This window comes from Musa acuminata, chromosome BXJ3-3, assembly GCF_036884655.1.
Source record: "Musa acuminata AAA Group cultivar baxijiao chromosome BXJ3-3, Cavendish_Baxijiao_AAA, whole genome shotgun sequence".
NCBI classification, from domain to species: Eukaryota; Viridiplantae; Streptophyta; class Magnoliopsida; order Zingiberales; family Musaceae; genus Musa; species Musa acuminata.
This window is the reverse complement of record NC_088351.1, coordinates 4,731,905-4,744,694: the sequence shown is the minus strand read 5'-3', so window position 1 is coordinate 4,744,694 and position 12,790 is coordinate 4,731,905. Positions and strand designations below refer to the sequence as shown.

Genomic DNA, 12,790 nt, shown 5'->3' with positions numbered 1-12,790 from the left:
AAATCAACATCGGATCGGTAATTGAAATCTGAATTATCTATTCAAGTTTCACTGTAGAAAGAGAAATTTAGGAGAAGGAAAAAAGAAATTGGAAAGGGAATAAAAATAGAATGGGAAAGAAAGGTCAAGCAGGAAGTAGATGGATCGATGGCATTATTATGCCCCGTTCCCATCTCACATCCCTTCTAAGCTTTGGCCATTACCCATCTTGTGGTAATTAGTATCTCATCAGGGATACAGTAAAGAAGTGATGTAGCAACCAGAAGTTTGGGTCAGTTCGTACTGATGAAAGGCTCCATGCACCGAAGGGTTGAACAAATGACTTGACATACTTAGGAAGAAAGCAAAGAATTGAGCATGCGTTGGGTCAATCATTTGAGTTGACCCCGCGTCGAGATTCCAATAAGTGGAAGCTTCCTCCTGTATCCATTACATTAGCTAATCCACCACGAGTTTGACCATATCCCAAATGCTACTTTCCCCTTTCTTCACTGATCTACTTCGACTTTTTGTCCCTCCTTTCTTTTAGTCTTTGTTGGAAAGACATTAACCCATAGCAAGACGAAAAAATAAGGTTATCTTAATACACACAAGAGGTCGGCAAGATCACCTACCACAGAGACTGAGAGAGAGAGAGAGAGAGAGAGAAGCAGGTTAGCTCAAGAGTAGATATGACAACTAAAATGTCTCATTTATGAGGCCAATTCTAGATATAATAAAGGTGTAATATTGCAAACAGAATGATGAGTCGTTCATATCGAAAAAGATGTGTGCCTTAATATACCATATTACAACAGTATATGAAATATTCTTGCCATACTTGAACATGTAAAGGTGTGCATGGATGCGCCTCGTGAGAACACGAGAGGGAGTTGGGTTGGGTTGGGTCATATGAGAACGAAATGGGAAATGGGAAATGGCCCTCTCCCAGCAACGACGAGGATGGCTTCCACGTATCGCAGATCTGAAAGGGCTCGCCCCGTGGCAAAGCTTCCACGCTGATCGAGTTCTTCTACCCTCACCCGACAACGCTACTCATAGAGGAGATTGGAAAAAGAAGGCCAAAGCGGAAAGCGATCGTCTGTCCTCATCGCTCTCGATTCCATTTCGCACTCCACCTCCTCCTCCTCCTCCTCTTCCGTCAAACTCCTTTAAAGCGCGTGGAGAAGCTTTCGCTTGGAATCTGCTTGCGGCTTTTGCTTCTCTGGATGTGATCATGGTTTGGAGGAGTTAGAAATGGACGAAGAGATACGCGAGGGGAGATCAACAGAGAGAGGTAGATGCGTCGAAGCAGGCTACTGCCATCACTGTGTTGTTGTGATCGGTGGCTTCTTTCGCAGGGTCTGAGGATTCTTGACTGCTATTCTTGTTCTTTTGATACCCTTGTGATCATATCAGAGAGAGGGATGGGATACAGGAGGAGAGGAGGAGGTGGAGGAGGCGGGCCGCCGCCGTTCTTGGTGAAGACGTACGAGATGGTGGAGGAGAGCGGGACGGACGAAATGATATCGTGGGGGAAGAAGGGGGAGTCGTTCGTGGTGTGGAAGCCGGCGGAGTTCGCCCGAGACCTGCTTCCCCTCCACTTCAAGCACAACAACTTCTCCAGCTTCGTCCGTCAGCTCAACACCTACGTATGTCTCTCTTCCTCTAATGCTTTCTTTACGCGATCTGTTCCTCTTCTCTGCTTGCTCCATTTATATCGTAGCTCCATTTTTCGATAATGAATCGATGCTAAAGATTCATCTTCGGCGGGATTGATTGAGTATTCTTGTTCTTGCTCTCGTTCTCTCCACGACTGTTCTCGAGAACAAGTCATGTCCGTCAACTGCGTTTTAGGAACGATGGTCGGATGTAGCTGTTCCACATCCGCCACGTTTCCCGGGAAAGGAGGGTAGGCTGGCTCACCTCCCTTCGTGTCTCGAACAAGACAGGAAACACTCAACGCCCCTCACGCAAGCGCTATGACGTCCGTCGGGGAGATAGTTTTGTGAAGGGGATTCCGTATTCCCTGTCCCGGGAATTATTTGCGATGGGATGTCGTGTGGAAGTCCAGCGTAGTTTCGTTTCAGCTTTCACCGGCCACACAAGATTTGCCGTAAACATCAGCTGCCACTTATTTCTAAGCTTTAGGAGCTTATTTTGGGAGCATAACTTGTCGCCAGAAATAAAGTAATTTAGAACCTCAAATAAATAAATAAATAAATATATATATATATATATATATATATAGTTGCAAGATTTCATCCTTTAAGCATCAATCAACACATCGAACGGCTTCTCAAGTGTTGGCCTGCAAAGAGTGGACTTGTCTTGCAGGGCTTCCGCAAGGTGGTGGCCGAGCGATGGGAGTTCACGAACGACAACTTCCGGCGAGGAGAGAAGAAGCTGCTCCGCAACATCCACCGGAGGAAACCGGCTTCAGAGCCTCGCCCATCCGCCGACGACAAGTCGAGTTCGCGACATGAGATCCGGCTTCCACCTTCGTCCACTTCCAACTCCTGGGACAGGCACAGCTCTTCCTCTGCCTCCTCTCCTCCGTCATTGCCGCTAAAGCAGCCTCTGGAACTAGCAAACGAGAATGAGAAGCTTAGGAAGGATCACTACGTCCTCAACACCGAGCTGGATCGGGCCAAGTGCCGCTTTCATGAGCTGCTACGTATCCTCTCCAAGTATGTCGATGTCAGTCAGCTGGACTTGGGTCTGCCAATGAGGCCAGCAGCAGCAGAGGCAGCAGAAATAGGTAAGAAAGAAGGGGTAGAAGAAGAGACTCTGGCAGAGCAAGAAGGCGGAATCAAGGTCTTCGGGGTGCTTCTGAAGGGCTTTCAGGGAGAGGAGAGGGAAAAGAGCACCGGGACAAAGAGGCTGCGGCCATGGAGAACGGCCCATGAAGATGAGCTTTGCAATGCCATGGATGGGAATCTCGACACCTCTGCAACCGGGCAGCAGCAAGGTCTGCAACTGAGCTCAGGTGCTTGCTTGATGGAAACGGTTGTTCGTAATAAGCAACTGCACCGACAAGAAACGGTTTAATGATATCTATGTAGAAGGTTAGAGGAAGAAGAAAGGGGCTCAATAAGTGGTCCACAACTTCTCCATTCCAAAGGATTGGGAGAAATACGATGTATCAGATAGGGTGTGAGATGGATATATAAAAGGTAAGTGATTAAGATGGGATTAAAATCCAAGATCTTAGAATCTTGTGATGGATTGTCGAAATCTTTATCAATTAAATTAGTTGACATTGATCATTGTTTTTAAGAGACAAAAAATACTTATCTATTGTAAATAAAAAGATAAAAGTTATAAAAAAATTATAAGAAAAATCAGAAGCAATTGGAAAGTTTCACGAACGAATAAAGAATCTGATTACGAAAAGCTAAAAGAAATCCACAATTCAATAATCACAAGTAATGATGTTCGATATGGGACCAATCCTTTGACTCGACAGAATTGGTTCAACTCGCTGGGCTGTGTTCGGTTCGGTCCGGTCCGGTCCGGTCCAGCCGCGCTATAGTACCCGTGAAACATACCTACCTTGTGATTGGACACTGTTACGATATATGCGCCACCGAGGAGGCAGGTGGTAAGGGTATTCACGGAGGGCGACTGTCTGCTTGTCCAAACCGAACACGGTAGATTCTTTTCTTTCAGCCATTAGCTCGGAGTCAGGAAGACAAGCACACCAACCGCGACCGCGGTGGCCGGTGCGACTCCTCTTCCTCAGGCTTCGAAGGAGACGATGGCGAAGGAGAGCGGCCATCTAACGATGGTTGCGGCCTCCAATCAGCAGCAGCAGCGGAGGAGATGGCCCAGCCTGATGCCGCTCCTGGCGGCTCTGGTCGTCTTCGCCGAGATCGCCTTCTTGGGCCGCCTCGACATGGCTGAGAAGGCCGCCTCCGTGGTCGAGCAGTGGTCCACCCCCTTATATTCTTCTTCTTCTTCTTCTTCTTCTTCTTCGGCTTCTTGGACTCTGAAGGGGCTCGATGAGGACGAGGATCGGGGCGACACTCGGAATTGCGAGGAGTGGTTGGAGAGGGAGGACGCCGTGCCCTACTCCCGCGATTTCGGAAAGGATCCGATCTTGGTTCACGGCATGCAAAAGGTTAGTATTTCTTTGATGCACTTTTCTTCTAGTCAACGTTCGCCTTTCTTGTATTCCTTTCTTCCTCCTAAAGCTAGGTTTCCTCCTCCCTTCTTCTCTGAAGGGCGTTATTGTTGTAAGGCTTTGTTCTCGTGGAGGATGAACTTTTTGCGTAGTTAGGATTTCTAGCGTTGTTAGATGTTAAGGGAAATCTGATCAATGGTAGCCAGCTTTGTTTGGCTGTAGTGGTGAAAGGGTGTCGAACGCAATGAATTTGGTGGCGCACTGGTTTCCTGTTACAAGTTTGGGTGTCTAGATTGGATATAAGCCTTTCCTTTTGTAATATATATTGTTTTACATTTATCTTTGACTAGCCATATTCCACCCTGCAAAATTTAATAGGAGATTACTATATTGTTCGACCTTGCTCGCTGCCCCCTCGGTGCCGTCCTCGGAGGAGTAAGAAGAAGAGGAGGAGAAAGAAGAGGAGGCAAAGAAGAAGAGGAGGAGGAGGAAGAAGGAAAAGAAGAGGAGGAGGGAAAAAGAGAAAGGGAGGTGGAAGAAGGAGACAGTATTTACGTCCATTTGCAAAGACGTAGTTTAGAAATATTAAAAAAATTTAAAATGGGGTTGTAGATAGTAATCTCCTTAAAAATTTTAAATATTTCTAAACTATCATTTTACAAATGGACCTAAATACCCTCTTCTTCCTCCTCCTACCCCTTTTCTTCCTCTTCTTCTTTCTTCTCCTCCTCCTCGGAGGATGTCGAGGGGATGATGAGCGAGGTCTGAAGAAAAGAATAGAAGATAAGAATAATTATTGAATAAACTTTATTGAAGAAGTAAAGAAGTTTTATTGAAGTAACTTAGCTTGAATACATTAACATATCCATCCTTTCCTCAACAGAATAGAGGATTTCCCTCAACAGAGTAGAGAAATTTTCTCATATAGTTGGGAAAATCTTATCTTCTATCATGCCCCCGCAAGATGGTGCTCCTGTAAGGAAGAATGATTTACGAGCCAGAGGCTTCGTGAGTAGGGCAAGAGCACGCTGCTGTTATTGTTGCGATTGCGACGATGACGGCTGCAGTAGAGGAGAAAGCTGCAGTAACAGAAAAAAGCTATAGCAATGCTGTAGTAGAGAAATAAGCTGCAGTAAAAGAGGAAATTACAGTGATGTTGCAGCGATACTATAGCAGAGGAGGAAGCTACAGCAAAGGTGCAGCATAGGAGAAAGCTGCAATAGAGGTACAACAGAGGAGGAAGCTGCAATAGAGGTACAATAGAGGAGGAAGCTGCAAAAGAGGAGGAAGCTGCAACGATACTACAATAGAGAAGAAGGCTACAGCAAAGGAGGAAAGATAGGGCAGTGCTGGTGAGCGTAGCACTAGAGACGCTACAGCGAAAGGGAACGGACGTTGGTATAGAGTGGCAGTGGAGAAGATAGTTGCCATTCGCCGAGGGGGAAAGATTTATCGCACCGATGGCCTGACGATGGAAAAGCAGTAGTAGAAAGCTTTTTCTTTTGCCGCCGGAGGTGGCAACAGATGAGTCGACAGCGAAAAGAGAGCTTGCTCTAGGCAAGTGGCTCTGATACCATGAAGAAAAAAATAGAAGATAAGAATAATTATTGAAGAAACTTAAAGAAGCTTTATTAAAGTAATATTTTATATTTGTTTTAAAGGGTTGTCAATAATTAAAAAGGAGTTGTGAATAGTAAGCTTCAATTTAATATAGCATTTTTTTTTTCAAGATTTAGGATCTTCCATAATTACCCCTCCCATTAACATCCATTGAGGAAACTGAAGTTAATCACCGCTCGTCATGGTTATCAGTTGATAGTTTGATTTTAAAAATATTAAAAATACCTAATTAAAAAATATTATAATCATAATGGGGCTTCTAAAAGGTATTAAATATTAATGCTCTAATGGTCATATGACAAGTAACAGATGGAAATTCACTACAAGGACATATATGTGAGTTTTTGAGTTATATGTATATATACATGACAGACCTAAGTTGAATGGGATAAATACAAAGATCATCAACTCTGTGGGATACATATACAATTTTGTTTTTAATATATTAGCCTAAAGTAGTCTGGTTCGAATCAGTACCCACAACATGATTGAAGGAAAAATGAATTTTCTTGTTTAGATGATTTAGGGAAAAGAGTGGTACTGCACAAGTCATAGCAGTATAAGAGAAATGAATTTGGTTATTGTAAGGTGAGAATGACAAACAGAATGTGGGATTGAACTTATCTGTGTGTTCAAGACAATTTTCTTAGGAAACCCTGTTCTGATGAATAAAGTTATTCTGAAAGGTATCTCTATAATTTAGGATGCATGTTGAGCTGGTTCTTTATCTACATTCATTGTATTGAAATGACCATACCATCACAACCACAGTAGTACAACAATACTCAGGATTACCAGATTGCAGCAGTAGGCTAAGTCATTTACTGATTCATAAGCCTCACTTTGATAGAAAAAAAGGTTATATATATTTTATCATCTGCATTTGTTAATTTGGGGTTATTGATTTATCAAATGAACAAATACAAGTGGAGACTTCATCTTTTATCTTTGGAAAACTATTCCATTGGTGTGGTACATATTTCATGTTATTTTTTGTTATCAGACAATCAGCTAGATGATGCTTTAAATATTGCATGAGCGTGCAAGTCAATATTGCATGAGACAACAATCTAGAATTTTGCCTGAAGCGCCCTTTTGTTATTTGATCTAACTGATTCAGTTAGATCCCATCAAACTCTCAAATGTCAATCTAGAAACTGAATCTGATCTTGTATGATTTAACCTTGCTTAATACTATTAGTCATCAACTGTAGCTGATTCAAGGGGATAGTCATTCACAGTTAGATACAACTTGGGATGCAATAGTGGGGAGTTTTTCACATGGATGAAGCTCATTGAAGCAAAGCTGTGATGCTAACAGTAGCCTTTTAGCTTTTACTATAGAATATCAGTATCACCTTTTGCTAAAATTTAAGTCTTCTTCCATTTGTTCTAATTGTATCACACATGTCCCACTCAGGATTGGAGTTCTTGTCCCATGGACTGTAAATTTGGATTTGCAAATGACAAGGTACCTGATGCTGCATTTGGGCTACCACAAAATCCAGCAGTAGCTGGTATCTTACGGTCAATGGAATCCGCACACTATTATCCAGAAAATGACATTGATACAGCACGACGGTGGGTAAGCACAGTTTATTTGTTGAATCATATTTCTTTGTTTCCATCTGAATAGTTGAAAATTCAGTCTCTTATTATGTTTTGTAGGGTCTTTACAGTTAGTCTAAAATGCACATTTAATTTGTAGATTGACATTTCATAAAATCAACTTCTCTACCAATCTCTTAGTGTTAGTAGAATGTCTGCCTGTTAAAAATTTATGTTGTCTGATGGACAAACTAATTGGCAGTCTATAGTAGAGAAGGAAAATGTTTTATTGATATGACAACTGGATAGAAATAGTTACCAGAATAGTTTTACAGGACACTCTCAATTGGCTCTCTCTCTCTCTCTCTCTCTCTCTCTCTTTGTGTGTGTGTGTATATATATTCTTCTGATAGCCAATTAACAATTAGATTCATTTGCTGATAGCATGACATCATACAATATACCAGCTGTTGATTTCTATTGTTTGTTCTTGTGGTCAGTATCATCTCTCTGGCATTGACAATATTAGGACCTAGTGTAAACCTCTAAAGCTGGAAACGAGACTTATTTTAATTAGATTTTATCTGATATTTGACTAGATTGTGCTGAAAATATCATACATGCCTTGCATTAGTTCTTCTTTCACTAAATTTTCCATTTTCATGAAGTATGCTCCAATCATGTGCACAAAGTGATTATTATTCTTTTGTGACTGTAATCCTGGGGCAAAAGGACTAAGTAGATGATGCATATAAGTACTACACCTTTATTGCATGTGTTCCAGTAAGGTGCATCCTTCAATAGCATACACTGTGAAGTCTAGATCATACATTGTAAAGTATAGATCTGGAAAATAAAATTTGTAACAGGATCAGAATATCTTCTGGGTGAAGATCCTTATCCTCTTTAAATCTGCCAATGTTATGTCTTTCAATACGACCCTTGCCCTCTTTAAATAGATGATGGCTAAGACTTCCTTGCCATCTCAACATCCTTTGGAAAAGGCATCCTCGATAGGAGATTCTTCATCTTACGGTTGAATATAAGTAGGCTATCATTCTCATCTTCATTTGATTTAAAAGGGAGTATGATCACATTGCCATGGGGTTCAGATTCTGGCAACAGCTAAATTAGTTCCATCTGCACGTCCTTCTCCAAGCAAAGTGTATATTCTCTGAGGAATTTTACTTTTCATACTGATAATGTTCTCTCCAAGTTCTGAAACGAATTCAACAATTTGATCAGGACTTTTGAATAAAGATAGACTGGATCAGTCTTCACTTGATTTTGTATTTGAAACTGGAACAAATGCTTGTTTTTTTGAATGACAATTGCCAACCACACCAAAGTAACTTTGTTGAGTTTACTGTCATAGCACACCAATATGCATTCTTTGTATTTGTAGGTTTCTTATTTAGGACAATCGACTCTAACATTGAACAAGTGCTTGGTTTTTTAAATGACAATTGCCAACCACACCAAAGTAACTTTGTTGAGTTTAACTGTCATAGCACACCAATATGCATTCTTTGTATATGTAAGTTTCTTATTTAGGACAATCGACTCTAACATCATTGGATACTTTCTTTAGAAGGATCAAATTTTGTTGCCTAGATCAAGCTTATAATTAATTATCTCTTATGAGAACATGCAATTCAACTTCCTATTCGATTAAAAACTGTGGACCGGGTCATAGGACTCAACAATCTCAGAACAGTGAAGATGCCATTTACTAAGAAATCATACTTTAAGATAACTATTCTACTATAGTATAAAATTCAAATAATTTTGAAGGTGGACTCTTGGTGCTTTTTAGTGTTGTTTGATTAGTCACTATATATTGATTGCTCAAGCTTAAAATTGATAGATTAACATATAACAGTATACATTTTCTGAAAGGAGAAAGAAAAACCTACTACTTACATTGTCATTTAGCTATCTAGACTACTACTCTTAGGTTCTGTTTCAAATGTTGTTTTTTTCCCAACATTATTTTATTAATTATGTTATTGTTTCTGCTATCCCAAATTAACATGTAACAATTTACTACTTGGAAAGGAGAAAGCAAATTTTTTCTCTCTTTTTCTTGAAGATTTACTTGGATATTGACCGTTCTGTCTTGGGTGATAGGAGAGGGTATAAAGTTGTAATGACGACCAGCCTTTCCTCAGATGTACCAGTTGGTTATTTCTCATGGGCCGAGTATGACATAATGACTCCTATGCAGCCAAAAACTGAAGAAGCACTTGCAGCTGCTTTCATTTCCAATTGTGGGGCTCGAAATTTTCGTTTGCAGGCCCTTACTATGCTGGAAGAGTCAGGCATTAAGATAGATTCTTATGGTAGTTGTCACCGTAATCGAGATGGTAATGGTAAGTACAAGCTATGTCATCGTTTTGCTTTGTTTATTGTGGATTTATGTGTTTCTCAATAGCTCCCAACTGCTTGATCACTGGGACTAGAAATCTGCATTGTTGAAGCACATAAAGTCCTTTTTATGCTTGTTCATGTCACACGTAGTCAAAGAAAAACTATGGTATAAAATGTACTGTGAACATGCATGTTGATCTGGTGATGTTAAAATCTCTATCTGGTGATGCTTGTCTTTGTACACTTATTTACATATATATACTATGTGCTTGGTAAGAATATTGCATTTTTAACTTGGAACAATTGACACTTTCATATGGATATTTCAATCTTGTTCCTAAAATTAGCTCCTGACCATGCACTTTTTCTGTTTCTTATTTGGATGCAGTGGAGAAAGTAGAAACTTTAAAACGCTATAAATTTAGCTTGGCTTTTGAGAATTCTAATGAGGAGGACTATGTCACAGAAAAATTCTTTCAGTCACTTGTTGCAGGTATGCCGATCAAACTATTATATTTCTGACTTGTTCATACTCAAGTTTCCAAACATTAAAATTCTTTTATTGCAATTGGCAGAATCTATTTCCTCCTGCATTTTGTGTTTATAAGAAGCTGTCATTTTTTAGTGTAAAAGTTTGCATATTGCATTAGTTTGGAGTTAAGGCCATTCTTGTGCATGCAAACCCACATTTCAGTTGTAATACTGTATACTTTACACCTCATTTTTTTGAAGTTTACTAGTTGACCCAAAATCTAGGTGTCATCCACCAAGGAATAGGAAAAACAATCATAATCTGTAAGAGATCCTAATCAATCCAATCTGTGGATGCATTATTAATGCTGACTTTTATGAACTTTAATCCAAACTCAGGAAAAGCTTCCGTGAGAGTTCCTTGAATATTCTACTTCAGCTCAAATATGTCTTTAGAAATGTATTTCATCCTTGTTATTATTTTTCAGGAACTGTTCCTGTTGTCATTGGTGCTCCAAATATCCAAGACTTTGCACCTTCTCCTGATTCTATTTTGCATATTAAAGAGATTAGTGATATTGATTCAGTTGCCAAAAGCATTAGGTACCTTGCAACAAATTCTGATGCTTATAATCATGCACTGAGGTAATTTCTGAAATTTTGTTAATTATCTGGCAAAAGACTCTTGGTCATCATGTGTTCATGCTTTTGCAATCAACCTTATCATCAGAATTGAGAAGCACCTTGAACTACAATGACATTTTTTAGCTTGTGTACGTCTGTTGATGTTATTCTGTAAAACATTTCTTTGCGAGTACATTGTCGTGGGATTTTAGTCGAGTACATTTTCTGATTGTATCTTATTGAAATATTTGATGGCCTGTGGACTATCTCAGTGTCCTTTCTACATGTTAAGCCACATTTGAAAGCTTGATCATGTTCCCAGAATAAGCTTCTCTTGTTGAATGGTATTTTTCTGCATTAGTAGCATGACACCATTTGGCATGTGCTGGCAAATACACAACACAGGATGATATTTTAATTACTTCAGAACCATACTGCGACGACATTCATACATATTACTAATTTGTAGAGTCAATTTAATACTAAGATAGCTGTGCCATAATGTCATCACTTCGTTTCTTTTCAAATTGTGAAGCTGTGATGGGGAACCAAGTGTCTTGAATGTAGGTGGAAGCATGAGGGTCCATCTGATTCATTCAAGGCCCTTGTGGACATGGCAGCTGTACATTCATCCTGTCGGCTCTGCATACATCTAGCAACAAAGATCCAAGAGATTGAGGAAAAGAGTGCTGCGTTCCAGAATCGCTCCTGCAGTTGCACCCGCAATATGGGAACAGTATACCACCTGTTCGTCAGAGAAAGAGGTCGATTCAAGATGGAGAGCATCTACCTGAGGTACCATATATTCAACTTATTATTTGAATTTATTGTTTCTTTTTTGTCATATGACTCTGCTGGTCTGTCTTCAATGCAGATATTGCGCTTGTTGCATGTCTGAAACCAAATATGGTTATGACTTAATAATCTAAACAGCCTTAATATGCATATTATGATTCAGGTGTTATGGTTAAATGACTACTTTCTTTTTTTTTGTTTTGACAATCTATGGCAGATCTGGGAAGTTGACTTTAAAAGCTTTAGAATCTGCAATTCTAGCCAAGTTCAGATCATTGAACCACACACCCATTTGGAAGAACGAAAGGCCAACAATTCTAAGAGGGGGAAATGACTTGAAAATACATCGAATATACCCAGTTGGCATCACTCAGAGAGAAGCACTGTACACCTTCAGATTTAATAACGATGCTGAACTCGAGAAGCATATCAAGAGCAACCCTTGTGCGAAGCTCGAAGTTATTTTTGTGTAGCACGACCGCCTTAAAATTAATTAGCAATTTCCAACACATCTCAAGTTTCAAGTTCTGATGCAAATTATCTCATGGCGCCTTGGTATGTTGCAACAGAAGCAGCACACGGAGATCGACATCCAGATATTGTAGAATATGTACGTGCTTAATTTAAGGTGATGATTTTTAGTTGACTTGATTGCAAAAAAGTAGCATACAAAGGTTCCTAATTCATACACAAGTGCTAAGAGTAATGGTGTGCTAACAACTCTCTCATTTCCTTCTTGTTCATGACCTTCTGAGGATCCCTTAATGCCTCAACTATGGTTCGACTGAGCAACCTTGGCGCCTGAGAGCTCCCTTTAAAGTGATGTTGATGATAGAATTAACCTTTACTTTCATGATTAAATTATTGGACTTCTGCTATTGATATTTTTCTTTGTTTTGATACTCTTTCTTATTGAATTTTGACAACTTGATGAGTACTATATATATATATATATATATATATATATATATATATATATATAGACAAAAAGAGTGACAAACTATAGAAAGATTGTGCAAACTTTTTAAAGAGAAAACTAAATTCCTATGAAGCAAAGAAAATTGGAACTCATTTATATAAAAGGAAATGATTAAAAAACAGTAAAAAATACAACTAAATACTGTAAATATTTGAGCAAACATCACATTTAAATGTGTGAAAGAACCAAGAGATTAGAGTGTTCTAAATTACCACTGTGACATATTTTTGTTCTGAACAGTAGACAGGACAATTGCTTAGTGGGATTAGAGTCACATG

At 39.6% G+C, this 12,790-nt stretch overlaps 1 protein-coding gene and 1 pseudogene across 1 annotated transcript; both read left to right on the top strand.

The window, feature by feature from the left end:
- The first annotated feature begins 1,022 nt into the window (after window positions 1–1,022).
- On the top strand, window positions 1,023–3,216 carry LOC135633623 (heat stress transcription factor B-1-like; annotated as a pseudogene).
- Window positions 3,217–3,586: 370 nt separating this feature from the next.
- Window positions 3,587–12,411, top strand: LOC135582327 (glycoprotein 3-alpha-L-fucosyltransferase A-like). The gene is made up of 7 exons (XM_065143304.1): window positions 3,587–4,102; window positions 7,146–7,306; window positions 9,404–9,645; window positions 10,032–10,136; window positions 10,603–10,759; window positions 11,306–11,533; window positions 11,751–12,411. The coding sequence occupies exons 1-7, from the start codon at window positions 3,740–3,742 to the stop codon at window positions 12,004–12,006; spliced, it is 1,512 nt and encodes a 503-aa protein (XP_064999376.1). The 5' UTR covers window positions 3,587–3,739; the 3' UTR covers window positions 12,007–12,411.
- Window positions 12,412–12,790: the final 379 nt, after the last annotated feature.

Coding starts and splice junctions, on each gene's coding strand:
- LOC135582327 (XM_065143304.1), top strand. CDS start 3,740: ATGGCGAAGGAGAGCGGCCATCTAACGATGGTTGCGGCCTCCAATCAG. Junction 4,103..7,145: donor TGGTTCACGGCATGCAAAAG/GTTAGTATTTCT, acceptor TGTCCCACTCAG/GATTGGAGTTCTTGTCCCAT. Junction 7,307..9,403: donor GACATTGATACAGCACGACG/GTGGGTAAGCAC, acceptor CTTGGGTGATAG/GAGAGGGTATAAAGTTGTAA.